This window comes from Sprattus sprattus (genome assembly GCF_963457725.1).
Source record: "Sprattus sprattus genome assembly, chromosome: 5".
NCBI classification, from domain to species: domain Eukaryota; kingdom Metazoa; phylum Chordata; class Actinopteri; order Clupeiformes; family Clupeidae; genus Sprattus; species Sprattus sprattus.
In genome coordinates this window covers 12696017-12709944 of record NC_137924.1, presented here as the reverse complement: position 1 = coordinate 12709944, position 13928 = coordinate 12696017, and the positions used below count along the sequence as shown (strand labels likewise).

General features: G+C 42.5%; 1 protein-coding gene across 10 annotated transcripts in view; it reads left to right on the top strand.

Annotated features, from left to right (window-relative positions):
- Window positions 1–13928, top strand: part of LOC308365210 (muscleblind-like protein 2a) — a 31360-nt gene that overhangs the window by 13035 nt on the left and 4397 nt on the right. For 4 of the 10 annotated variants that reach the window (XM_080838568.1, XM_080838569.1, XM_080838570.1 and 1 more), the window contains exons 3-7: window positions 3408–3572; window positions 4052–4261; window positions 5146–5400; window positions 7060–7113; window positions 7532–7679. In XM_080838568.1, the coding sequence (XP_080694694.1) occupies window positions 3408–3572; window positions 4052–4261; window positions 5146–5400; window positions 7060–7113; window positions 7532–7679 (832 nt within the window). Of the gene's footprint in view, window positions 1–3407; window positions 3573–4051; window positions 4262–5145; window positions 5401–7059; window positions 7114–7531; window positions 7680–9846; window positions 9942–13928 lie in introns of all 10 variants that reach the window. The other 6 variants (XM_080838571.1, XM_080838572.1, XM_080838567.1 and 3 more) reach the window with 6 other exon arrangements.

The window sequence follows — 13928 nt, the reverse complement described above, 5'->3', positions numbered from 1 at the left end:
GCATGTGTGAATGAAGGCCAAAAAGTTCTAAAGATGAGCATTAACCCTCTTATATTAGGTGTTCTTACTTGGTGTATCAGCCTTTATGGAAACACTCACCGGTACACTCACAGTAGACTTCTGATATATGTTTGTCTTTCTTGTCATGGGTCTATGCACATATATGGAGTTCTTGCCATTGCAGCCGTCAGAGCCATTTAACACCGGCTGAACAATAACCCTTTTATTCAGGCCATAGATTTCCATTAGGGAATATTACGCCAACACAATATGCTCCTCCATTTAGCTCTCGGGGAGGCAAACATAATGCAGATCAAGGTGAGGACAAGCCACTGTTTTCTTTCTATTTATCATCCAGATGATAAAGATATATGTGTCTGTCCCATCTTGACAGTGCTTAATGGCAGACAAAGTAGAGTTACCCTTGAATGTGCACTTGCACTGAACTGGGGTGAAGCAGCTGCATGGAGTAGTGTATTGTACCAGATTGCACCAGAACCATCCTAGTCAATTCTAGCATGTTCGCTGCTCCACGGTGGATTGAGGGAAACTGAATGATAAGATCTGTCAGAAGTCATTTTTAAAAGAATGATGCTCTGATCATCACAGAACACCAAGCACAGCTCATGGGTGATGAGTGGGGGTGAGCTCAGTGACCACCCCACCCCCCACTGAACCACACGCCTTGGAATAAAGGCCCACTGTGCCTGGCCTCTGTCTGTGTGTGTGTGTGTGTGTGTGTGTGTGTGTGTGTGTGTGTGTCTGGCCACTGTGTGTGTGTGTGTGTGTGTGTGTGTCTGTGTGTGTCTGTGTGTGTGAGTGTGTCTTTGCCACCCCCATAGTGGCAGTTGGGGTGGGATTGGGCCATGGAACCTTGCTTCTGCAAGGCACTTAAGAAGTCTGTCTGCTGTTCAGTGTGATTGTGGAGGAGTGTGTGCATGTTTATGTTATGCAGGGTGTGAGCAAATGCACAATTGGAAATGTAAACCACATTAGTGGTTCGGTCTTCACCTACCAGATGGCTTGAGATGCAACTACGAAAACAGTACGCTTGTTACAACAAGTATGTAATTCCTACTGACGAGCATAATAGCTTAATTACCAGTAGGTATTATGATTAGCACTCTACCGCTAAATAGATTTGCAGAGGGCAACCATCCCTCACTTACATGTCAGTAATGGGGAAAATGCCTGACCCGAACATGCTATTAAACCCATTCATTGTTTAATACCTACTAAAGTGGTGATGGCATTTGTTTGAGGCGTTTTTTTTCCCCCCTTTCTCTCTCCTCGCCTCAGTTTTACAAATACAGTGTTGTGTTTTGTTCACGGTTGTGAATAGGGAGTTTGTGCTTTCCCCAGCTGCATGGGAGCTTTCTGCATCACTCAATAATTCAGACTCCTGCTACATGAATGGAGGAACCCACATAATTTATGTGCAGCTTGAACAAACCCAATTTAAACTCTTGACTTCTCAAAGGACTACCAAACCGATGATGATACAGACCTCTGATTTGGTCAGACCCTCTCTGTTGGCAAGATAAACAATTCATCTTTTTTTCCCTCTCTCTCACAATCTGCTCTTCACAGTCTAGAATAGAGTGAAATTGAAATAGAATGCAAATGCCATTTCTCATAGGAAAAAGTCAATCTTTCCTCCCAACAGGCTGTCCTTCCTGAAAAGCCAGGTCAATGAATTGAGCTGTACAGCAGTAGTCCTGCATACACTTAAATTGCTCTCTATCCTGAAGAGTTTCCATTTGCCTGTCCTACCTAGCACTTGCTCACTGGCAGTGCAGCAAAGACAACCAGCAGAGGACAGTCAGAATGCACTATAGGTTAGAGTAGTATGCTGAAGCGGAGGCACTATAGGTTAGAATAGTATGCTAAAGCAGAAGCACTATAGGTTAGAATAGTATGCTATAACTGAGGCATTGGGGATGTTAGTTTGAGATATGATGAGATGGAGCTGTGAGCGTTTAAACCCTCTAAGCATTCATGAGAAACCTGCTTTGGTAATGAACCGTGTCCGTAATGTGTTTATGAAATAAGTGGATATCCCTGTGGACTCAAATTGCTTATGAACGCTGAAAATATGAAAATGTCAGGGATGACGCAGAGCTCATTAGTCATACAATAACATTGTTTATTGTTTAAAATCTAACAACAGTACGTTTTTTTAATCCCCTTATTATTCACCCTGTTGTACTGCAGGCATCAGTGTGTGGTACTGGCTCAGCCAGCTCATATGGGGACAGGAGTCAGAGTGCAGAGCAGGGAGTAGAGGCTGCTGTCAGTCTGCTCTTTGGAATGTGCACTTCATTCGACCATCTCCCAACAAAAGGGAGTGTAGGATATCAGTGCTTAGAGATCCCCTGTCTGCGCTCGCAGGCACGCAGTCATTTTCTGGCCATTCAGCTGTTCCTTTAAGCCTCTTTTAGGGAGGGCTGGTTCAGAGAGCTACCCCCTGTCATAGGACAATCAGACGGGACCATTACGGTGTCCTGCTAAACTATTGAAACGGTGGATCAATCCTTATCATGCCTAGACTAGACTGAGTTTATTAGAGCACAGTGGATGGCTCTGCTCTGTGCAGTCAGCTCTTGTATTCTCCAGTGTTTCACAGAGTTGTGCTCTAACTTGGCAGTAGCAGCATCCTAAAGAGCCTGCAGCTTACACCCTTTTTGCCGTTCCCATACCAACACTGTCTGCCATCAGACTAGAATTTTTCGTCAGATTCTTTCCCATGGAAGCCTTGCTTGAAGCGCTTTAGCGTACGAGATGGAGTGCTGCTTGGCTGGCATTGGGGAAGCTGTGTGTAAAACGCTCTGGTCTTTTGATCACGGTGCTCAGTGATAGTCAGCCGTAACAAGCTGTCTGCTGCCACACCTCTCCAGCAGCACCACCAAGACTGGAGAAAATAATTGCATTTTGTAATGACCTTGGTCAGTGATATTCCTCTTTTTAGTTGGGTGAGGATATAGTCAGTGATCATCAGATTTGTTTGGCTACTTTGAGAAACACAAATTCAGTATTTAACATGTATGTTTTCTAATCTTTCCAAATCTATGAAATCTGTACTGTTGGATTTTAATGTGAAATGGAGTTGAGCTCAGACCTCTGTGTGATTTGCATGTCAATGTCACACTTAGCATATGTAATTTGACCGCTCATGATCACATGTCATTGTCACACTTAGCATATGTAATTTGACCGCTCATGATCACGCTGGCAACTTAATGGTTGACAGTGGGTGGTGCTGATATGGCCACATTACATAGTCTGCTGTTCTCAGATCTGATCCAGGTTGAGTGGAAGGTACCGTTTGTCACACAGTTTTATTGGCAGTGTTTGTCAATCTAAGGCAATTGGCGTTCTTCATCCACTGAATCGCTTACCATTCGCAGGGGCGCTGCTCACGTGAGAACTGCAAGTACCTTCACCCACCATCTCACCTGAAGACCCAGCTGGAGATCAACGGACGCAACAACCTGATTCAGCAGAAGACGGCGACCGCTATGCTGGCCCAGCAGATGCAGTTCATGATCCCCGGCGCTAGCATGCCCCCAGTCGTGAGTGTGCTTATCTTACACCAGATGACAGTGCAGGTCATCCAGCACTGGCCCTCTGAATGTTTCTGTTTACCGACCTACACCTTACCTAGAGATGAACGATGATTCACTGTCTAGTCATAGCTCCCTACAGCTGACAGGCATCACTGGTAGAGCAAAGAGCTAACGACACCAAGGTCATGGTTTCGATACCCAAGGTGTACACTGACTAACAAAATAAATGCATAACTTCTAATGTACGCAACTGTCATTTGCTAAATGTACTAACATAAAGTACATAAAGGAGGAAGTCAGAGGCTGCTCTCAATATATTGGTTTAACAAAAAGCCAGACAATCAACGTTTTAGTATCAAACTAATGAACTGTGGCTGAGACCTGAGATATTGGTCATGTCCCTGGCCTAAATGAAGTGTTTTACAGCATTCACAGCATTATGCTTCAGAAGACTGAGCCTTGTTTTCTGTCTGTTTCCTCCTCAGCCCCAGTTTTCTATGAACCAGGGTCTTGGGAGCAGCCCGTGCATCAGCTACTCCCCCTACATGACGTCCATGCCTCATGGGATGGGGCTGGTTTCCACGGAGATGCTCCCCAGCACCCAAGTCATGATGCCTGGCAGCCCCCCCGTCACAGTCCAGAGCGCCTCGTCATCCTCTCCTACCCAGAAGGCTTTGCGCTCCGACAAACTAGAGGTGCCCATTTCCTATCCTGTTCAGAAACACTGCCAACGTAACTTCAAGACAAAAATCTAATTTACTGTAGAATTTTTGACAACTCACTTATTGGCTGCACTTGTCATTTTTCAGACTGTTATAATCTTGCCTCAAACTAAATCATGTTCTTGGGCTGTCCTTACGAAATCAAATCAAAGTCTGTACGAAATCAAATCATAATGTAAATGTACATTTTACAGCATATGATTGATATGGTTCTTAGCTTCTAATGTTGACATTAGTCGTTGACATTAGAAACATATTCTGTTATAATTGAAGACTGTGCCTGTGCTTGGTTTATGATTTGGTTTTGAATTGGGATGTCAGTGAATTTGAATATTTTAAAGTAAATATGTATAGCTGTTTCCTTCTCATGCCTTTGATTTTTGAAAGCAGCTGTATGTTTACAGTGTAGCAATAACACTATCAAGAGCAAAATACCTTGGGGATGAATGTTTGAAGTGTCAGACCTGTAAACATGAAGACAAGGTGTACACTGTCTTGTGCTGAGTGAGTTTAATTTGAGGAAATTGTGTGAAGACTGGTGCCAGTATTTTATGTGATCCCAATAGGTTGGGAGGCATGTGTATTTTTTTCTCTGGTTCCTAACTTCAAAAGCAACCTATTCGCACTAAAGATGCATCGAAAACATGCTTGTGTGATTTTTACTTCATGTGAAATCACGATCCTTGCGCTGCCCTGCAGTTGCGCTCTTTGCACCAACTTGAAAAAGAGAACTGTTATCATTCCTATCTTCCATCATTCTTGAAATCATCTCAGTCCATTTAAAAGATGGCTGGGCGAGACCTTTCCTCTTCCTTTCTCCCCCTTCATCTTTCATCTCTCTGTGTCTGCTGTGCCAGGTGTGTCGCGAGTTCCAGCGCGGCAACTGTGCGCGCGGCGAAACGGACTGCCGCTTCGCCCACCCCAGCGACAGCCCCACCATCGACACGAGCGACAACACCGTCACCGTGTGCATGGACTACGTCAAGAGCCGCTGCTCCCGCGACAAGTGCAAGTACTTCCACCCGCCGGCTCACCTGTTGGCTAAAATAAAGGCCTCCCAGCAGCAGGCAACCCAGAACCAGGCTGCGCACGCGGCTGCCGCTGCAGCCATGGTAAGCCCGTCTCCAGCAAACCCCTTCAAGGCCCATGATAGACTTGATAGAATTATTCATATTTAATGCCTTAGTCATTCATATTATGATATATTCATATTAAAGGCCTTATTCAGTGAGGGTCTAATACTGGTAGCGTGACTTACCGGAGATGACACATGTGGAGCCCTGCTTTAGTGATGTGATTGCCCCATGAAAGAATTATTTACATAAATAAATAAATAAATAAATAAACAAAAACAAACAAACAAACAAACACCCACTGTAGGCTGCTGCAGGCCAATCTTAGCACATAAGATGTACACACACGGCCCGAGAGGACTGCTGACTGTTTAGTTGCTGTCTAGTTTAATTGTGAGATTTTGTTTGTATGTGAACATTCATGCAAACCTTTGCACATTGAGAAGCCTGACTCTCTGTGCACTTGACCAGTGATGTGTGAGGCTGGCCTTCAGCCCTGTCTAGAGGATATGAATTAGCCAACCCCTGCTGGTCTTTAGCGGTTCATATCTCCACATGACAGATCCCCACAACTTCCCCCATGATCCCTGATTTAAAGAGCTTTGTTGTATGGGGGAAATGCAAATGTCCAATCTTATCAGAATTAAGTTAAAAATGTTCGTTTTCCATACTCAGAATTTAATTCAGATGCCAGTCATGCTCTTTTTTATTTATTTTCATGCTGCATACCATTATCATTCTAGAATGAACTTCTTTTACTTTTTCAAGTTCATGAATTTGCGTGTTTTGCTCATTTTCTTTCTGGTGCTATCATTGAATCATGCATTGTTCAGTGTTATTTAATATTATAATGAAAAATACTTATTTCACGCAAAGATGCCTTTCATGGCAAATGTGAAATAGTAATGGAACTGGAAAATAATAATCATAATCAACCCCAAATTCACCAGCAGACCTACCATAGAGTATAATATGGAATAATTCGTTCCCACTTTCCAGTCATCTTGCCTCCTACGAAATATTAATTAAATCTTTCGACAGTACAGAAAATTGACTTTTCCAATGATTCAAGCCCATAACACAAAGAGGCGTCATGGGCAAGCATGAGAACAAGCAGAGCTCCACATTGTCCGTCCCTGCTCATACTGCTGTGCATGTAGGTAGTCTAGGTGGGTGAGACTGCATTTTTTCATGTGGTAGTCATTGGGTCAGTTATTAAAGCCAGTGTACATTAGATTGGCAAAGTTCATTGAGCAATATTAAATGTAGACAGAGTAGAAATGCACTGAACTGTTTTGTAGTCTTTTATATACTCTAGATGTCATTAGTCTTCTGTTTATAAGTACTTAGTATTATTTCTACTGTAAGCAAGTGTCTGAGAAGCTGAACAAGATGTGTGTAATGTGTCCTGCTTTTAACAAGGGTGTACCAGACCCAGTTTGCTCACCCACTAATTCGGGACGTGTCTCTTTAAAGTGCTGATTTCTGTTTATAAGCATGCTATTGTTTCAGTATGTTTGGTATTCTGCATTCAGATTATTTTGTGTTTTTTTCTTTTTGTTGTTTCTTTCTTCTCACCTATCCACAATGCAATGCTGTCCCCCCATGACGCACCTCTGCTTGCTGTTACCTGTATGTTAATACGCTTGAATCCCATTGGCCCACTGCCATCATGTGCTCGCTGCCTGCTATTTAAAGACTCAGTCGACTGCCAAAGCAGTGAAGCGACCCATCGAGGCAACTGTAGATCTGGTACTTGGACCTTTCACCTTTCGCTTTGCATGTAGCTTTAATTGTACTGTAGCCACTCACAGAATTGATTTGGCTTTTTTGTGTATGTCACAAGTAGAGTCATCCAGTATGTGTACAAAACCATTTATCATTTAACCTGTAAAACCTATTATAATAATATTTGTTTGAAAATGTGTTGATTGTTGTGTATATCCATAATTCCATAATTACTTGAAACATTTCTAGAATCTTCTGAATAATCTAGAATGTGTTAGTATGCATGTAAATATAAAACAATTTTGCACTGGCCGATTATATGTCAATTCTTTATACTAGTAAAGTGTGTGTGCGTGTCTGTGCGTGTGTGTGTGCGTGTGTGTGTGAAATGTTTACCAGCTTTGTGGCATTAATACGGTTTCTCTAACTCTGTTCCCCACAGGCCTACCCCCACAGTGTCTTGCAGCCCCTACCAAAGAGACAAGCGTTTGAGAAGAGTAACGGGGCCAGCGCTCTGTTCAACCACAGTGTTCTGCAGTACCAGCAGGCTCTGGCCAACGCGCAGATGCAGCACTCCTTCTTCCACAACGGTAAGCCCAAGGTCACTGCTCCCTCTCCCAGGCCAGGACGGGCCCTGCTGATGCTGGCCACTCGTCTAGCTAGGGCTCAGTAGGGAGCCAGTAGTCAGACACTCCTCGTGCTGTTTAGCCTGCAGTCAGGGTTTGTCAGATTAAAACAAACAAACAAAAAAACAAACAATCAATACAAGGGAAGACAGGATAGCAAGAGTGTGTAATAGCTTCTTTATGTCATTGTCGGGGTCAAGTCATTGATTGTCTTTGTGTGATCTCAATACAGTCTGAGAATGCAATGCAAGCGCAGCAAGATCTAGCGACAGAACATTCACATATATATCAATATTACACAAAGAACAGGGCAAATTAGTCATAGCATGCTACACCATCAGATGTGAATATCTACCAGTATTGTCCTCCACCTCGCTCAGACAAGCATGATGCTCCTATTTCCCTTGAGGAATTTTGTATTTCTCAGAGCAATTAGTGTTAATTAGATGGCAAGGGCCTTTTGCAAAAGAAACCGTCACTGACAGAAGTCTAGTTTGATCTCTGATTTTCACCAAGTTCTTTTTTTATATTGTGGCACTCTTGTGCCTCTCCAAGGCTTGTGTTGAGCTCCCACTGCCTCCAGCTCCTCCTAGCCCCTTAGCGCCGCTCGCTGCTCTGTCAGGCCCTCTGTCTCCGCTCCTCCCCAGCCTTGGCAGCCTTGTCTCTGTCAGGTGGCGGGACGTGACAGGCCTCCGCATGCTCCAGTCACACATGCCTGAAGGTTGACGTGAAAATCACTCCTGTAAAATTCACACACTTGAGAAAGCAAGACACGAATACACATGGATGCACACATGCATGCTGCTCACTGGCATAAGCTAGGTACCGACAACACACACACACACACACACATATACACCACTCATTGTATTCAACAATCCCCCCCCCCCCCCCCCTCTATACACGCACACACACAAACATGCGCATTAACACACACACACACACACACTCCCTCGCAGACTGGCCACGGCCTGTAGTGCAGGGGTGGCATGCCTGTTGTCTGCATGCGGAGCGCAGGATGAACATGTGAAGATGCGAGGGTGCGAGTGAGGACGGGCAGCATGCTGAGAGCGAGCACTCTGCTAATCTGTTTTACCCCTTATTAACCCTCTGTTCACTCTCCACTGCACAATCATCCAGGGCAAGTCTTGTGCATGACTCCTGCTACCAGCATTGGTAGGTCCCTTGCTTCTTTATTTCTCTCGTCTTTTCGGACGGATGGCTCAGACTGACGCGCTCTCACAGTTGATCTAAAAGGCCTCTCTTGATTTGACCGTCTTGATTGACTCCTCCTTAACTGGGGGGGGGGGGAGGGGGGGTGTGTGATTGGGAAAACTGTTTGGGGGGAGGGATGCTTAAAAATAGCTTCATGCGGGCATTTTAAACCAGCTGTCAGAGAGTCAGTTGTATGCATAAAGTGTAATTGTGTGTGTCTCTTGTATGTGTTTCATATGGCTATCTGCTCTTCCTGATCAGCCTCTGGTGTATAATTAGTCTTATGAATGTTGCCCTTGTTGTTGCGCCGTTTCATACCTTTTCCCCTTGGTCTCACTCCCCCAATAGTGTATTATTACACAATAAGTACCTCCCAACCCTCACGCCCTTCCACATACTCTAGATATTCCACGCTGTTGTGTCCCATTCTTCAGGACACTCTATCAGCTTCCCAGAGATTTTTTTGGCATCCAATATTTTCTCTTCTTAAAAAAAAAAAAAAAAAACAAGAAATGGAATTGTTTAAATAAGATAAATTAAATGAAAGGTTGCATTAGTGACACGAGATTGCAGGTTCACCGCATTAGTGGTTTGAAAGCGCACAACTGAGGGTCTCCCCGCATTTGGCGTTGATCATGCTGAAAACTGCTCTGGGAATTCACTGATATTCTAACTCATTTCTTGACTGTGTTGTGTCTGTAATCTGCCTTTCTTGCTTTGATTTCTCTCCTGTGCTTTATTTGTATTTCTCTTTGATTCTTGCTTTGCTCTGTTGCATGCCATCTGCTGGTCTAACCTAACGATGGCTTGCCGCTGTGTTGGTTATAACAACCAAAAAAAAAAAAAACTTCGCCATGGTTACCATAATGCTCCACCTACTTGTTCATTGCTTCCATGGTTCCCTTCCTGAAAAAAGTACCCATGATGTACAGTGCTCCGCCTGCTTCGTTCTCTGCAGCAACAACTCCTGCCACAAGTGTCCCCTACGCAGCAACAGCACCAGCCAATCAGGTTTGCTCCTTTTGAAGCTTTCTTTCATAGACCCCTGAACTCTAAATAAGTGCGCGTTGCCTGACGTTAATATTTATACCATGCATTCAAATCAGAGAGATGCCAGTCATTGTCAGTCCTGTGGGCAGACAATCAGGATTACTTTAAAAACCCTACATCTACTCACAATTTGTCAGGCTAAATTTGGTAAGGACATAATAATATAACTGGATCTAAAAATTAAAAACAATGCTAAGCACTTATTTAGAGATCCCACATATGCGATTAGTAGTTGTGTTGTGTTGCTTAATTTCCTTCATTGTTTTTTTTTGCATGTTTTTGCTTATATGACCTCCCTTTTTATCAGCATTTTTATTTGTATTGTTGCCTTGGAGATCTATTTAAACAGCAATAAAAGAAGATAGAAATGCACTAATGCTGGGGCTATTGATACTACCTTGTCATCTTCTTCTTGGAGATACCTCTGAGTGAAAAGCTATGGCGTTCCATAATTACTTTCATAATTATTTTCATACGTAATAGCAAGGTGTCAGTCAAGCAAGTCGATTAGTCATCTGCCAGTCATCCCTGAGATTTTGATCCAGTATGAATGAAAATTATATTTGATTATTGTAATTTCTGACAGCTTTTATCATATAGCCTATGGCTCTGAAAAAGGTGCTTATTTTTATATTTCTCCAAATGGAGATATACCTGCTTTAGAAGAGCCAGAAGACCAGGAAACTGAAATGGCTGTGCACATCCTCTGTAACTTAAAGGAGCCTCTCTATAACTGTGCTTTACTGCCCCCTATTGGCAATGTTAGGCAATGTAATACAAGGTTAAATTAGGTAACACTGGACCAGTCAGCCTCTCTCAACAATAGAGCAGTTTGTTGGGGTGTAGGAAGCGAGCGGTGGCAGTTTTAGTGTTAAACAGTAGAAACAGTGCCGTTCATTGATCATTTACTAAAATGGTGTAGAATCTCAGAGCTGACTGTACACAAAGAAGGGTTACCTCAGACTTGACGGTGGGGTTTGATTCATGGACTTAATACGCAGTGCTGACATTAGTGACAACAGCTTTCTTACACTTACTTGTATGCAGATGTTCTTTCAGCTGCAAGATAAAACTCTGCCTCTGGTTGAATCGAACTCTGTGTTTGACAGGAGCAGTCTACTAAATCCAACTTAGTTTATGCAGTTTTAATAGGTTGAACAAATGTAGTGGATATGTAGGTACATATCTGTGACCTGTTTGTATTCCTTTCCTTCAGTACCCTTTTTTGTTTTCGTATGATGACCAGTTCTATTACCAAACAAAGCAAGGACATCCATCGTGTTTGACTTGATTATGTCTCGTACTGCATCAAAAGATTTGTTGCAGTTTCTCATCAGCATTTTAAGAAAAGTTAGTGAAGTGTGAATTGTATATCATCTTCTTCCCATGATGTTTAAATACACACATGCCAACTGAATATTTCATGTCATTAATGTTTAAGACTTCAGTGAATCAGAATATGTGGTAGAGTAACCACCTGATAAGTATGGAGTAAGGAAGCTGTCAGAATGTTCGTGTGTATAAAATAGATATACGTGCATATTTCTTGAAGTTGAGCAGAAAATACATATTTGTAAACTCTTACAAACACAAAATGCAACTTCACGATAACGATTTCTTCATTACGAATACGAAAACACGAATTACAAACACGAAATACAACTCCACGATTACGGTTTCACAAATTACAAACACGAAATGCAACTCCACAAGTTACGGTTCACAAACGTGACTAAACTGTCAAAAATACGTCACCACTTTCATACGTCACCACAGACATTATTATTGAGCAGAGGATACATCGATCCCACAGACTGCGCATGCGTTCAAGTTCCCGACCAAAGCCAAGAGAAACTGATAGTGGCTTAACAACGCGATCGTGACCGGGGTGATAAAAGTATGAAATTTGGCACACATTTAGCTTTTACCCTTCCAAATGATATTAGAAGGGGTGCCCAAGTGAAACTGCTCAAAATTTTAGTTGTGACCGATCCATCCCGAACGGGTATGCAGGCAGGCTAATCCCCAACATGTAGGCCTATTATACAGCGCAGATAAAAATGATTCAGACTACAGCGTTTATATGTTCAATAATATGAAACTTATAAGGTGATTTTACATGACACCAAATTAATTTCGGATTATTCCAACGGCAGAATAATCGAAATTAATTTGGTGTCATTTTAAATCACCTTAGACTAAGTTTCATTCATTGCATTAACACATCGGACACACGCTTTTAATAACGTGCTTTCAAACACGATGATGCCGGTAACAAGCCAGCCTTCCCGGTTCCATCTATATAGGCCTAACAAAACGTAAATTCTTTCAGCAAATGAAGATGCATGAGTAATTATTCTCACGCATCTCAATGCATATTAGGCTCATTCATTGAAAATTGCAGATGAGGCACAGCTCGTCGCTGCCTCTCACTGTTTAAACAGGAAAATAAAAATGCTCGAAATGATTGTAATCGTGCAGAACATACATTAATAGCACAGATCAGTAGAAAAATGTTAATTGTGACTGGCCTTGCTAAGTTTGACTTGGCTATCCAGCAAGTTAACAACTCAAAACTAAGAATGTCGATGTAAGCAATGAATGTAGATAGACTGTCTTCCTTTCTTAATCTCTTATGCTTTAATTTCAAGCTGTAAAAGAGCACTGCCCTCGTGGGAGTAAGATATGATTAAAATGCAGGTGGAAATCTTAGAAACTGTAACTAGCGTTCTCCGTAGTAATCAATCACACCAATTGACCCTTCCGCAAACTCCGCCCCCCTTAGCAACGTTTGGTATATCAGTCAAGCATTCACGTTTCCCAGGTTCTCAGCATTGGTATGATTGGGGTGGCAACATGTTTTCAACCGTGTCAATTTCAGCTCTACCCAAAGAAATCATAAGTATTTTTTGGAAAAACAGCAAGATCTCAGATCGAAGCAGGCAAAAGGGTCTGCAATATGCTTATATAGGCTACAACCACGACATTACATGCCGTGTTTGTAGACAGACAAATGCTAAGGCTAACAGGTTCATTCCAGCTATGTTTATTTGTTCTATTATCTACACAGTCGCCGCTACGCAAACATGTAAGGTGGTAAAACTGAATCGTATTTTAAGCAAGGGTTTTCTCACGTTTTCGATGCAGTGGGCAGATTTTAGGGACATAGCTTCTTGGAACAAAGTAGGTGCTTCTGTTTACGTTGCTGACATTCAGCTGATGGGGGGGGGGTCGTCTACATTGTTTGATCCACAACAGGCATTTCTCTCTCTGGGTCTTGGGTTTCGGGAAGGGATAAAATGTTACCCCTCCCTCCAGCCTTTTTGGATATCGACTGTCAGAATTACACACTCCATAAGCGCAACGTTTCATTTTCTCTTCTCGAGCAGACATCTCTCTCATTGACTTCCATTCATCAAAATGGCTCGCTTGACTGAGGTCCCGAGCTTAGTAACCGTTGCTATGCTATGATTGATCAGTTACCGTTTTGGGGAGTGGTCGCGGAAGGGTCAATTCTCTAAACACGGAGCGGGAAGCGTTGCTATGGATTCTAAATTATTTATAGATACCAACTAAGGTCACAAGAGGGCGCTCTAACACAAGAAATTAAACACTTTACAAATATTGAACCTGTACTCAGACCATGACATTAATATTTATTTTAATTTTATCGTTATTTGTTTTTTACTTTCATGATGATAGATGGGGTGCTCTCGCATAGAACCGTGAGCGGGGAGCCAAGCTGCTTCACTGAATAGGCTTATATGCTTAATCAATACGTTATTTGAAGTCATGAAAGGTGTAGAGTAGCCTGTAAGCGAAATACACTGGAAACATAGATTATTTGAATATAAATCAGTTCACAATGTCGAAAAAAACATGCTGTGAAGGCTATTTATGTTGTTATTGTACCAGGACGTCGTTCCGCAATCTAGGATGAGCTCGCGC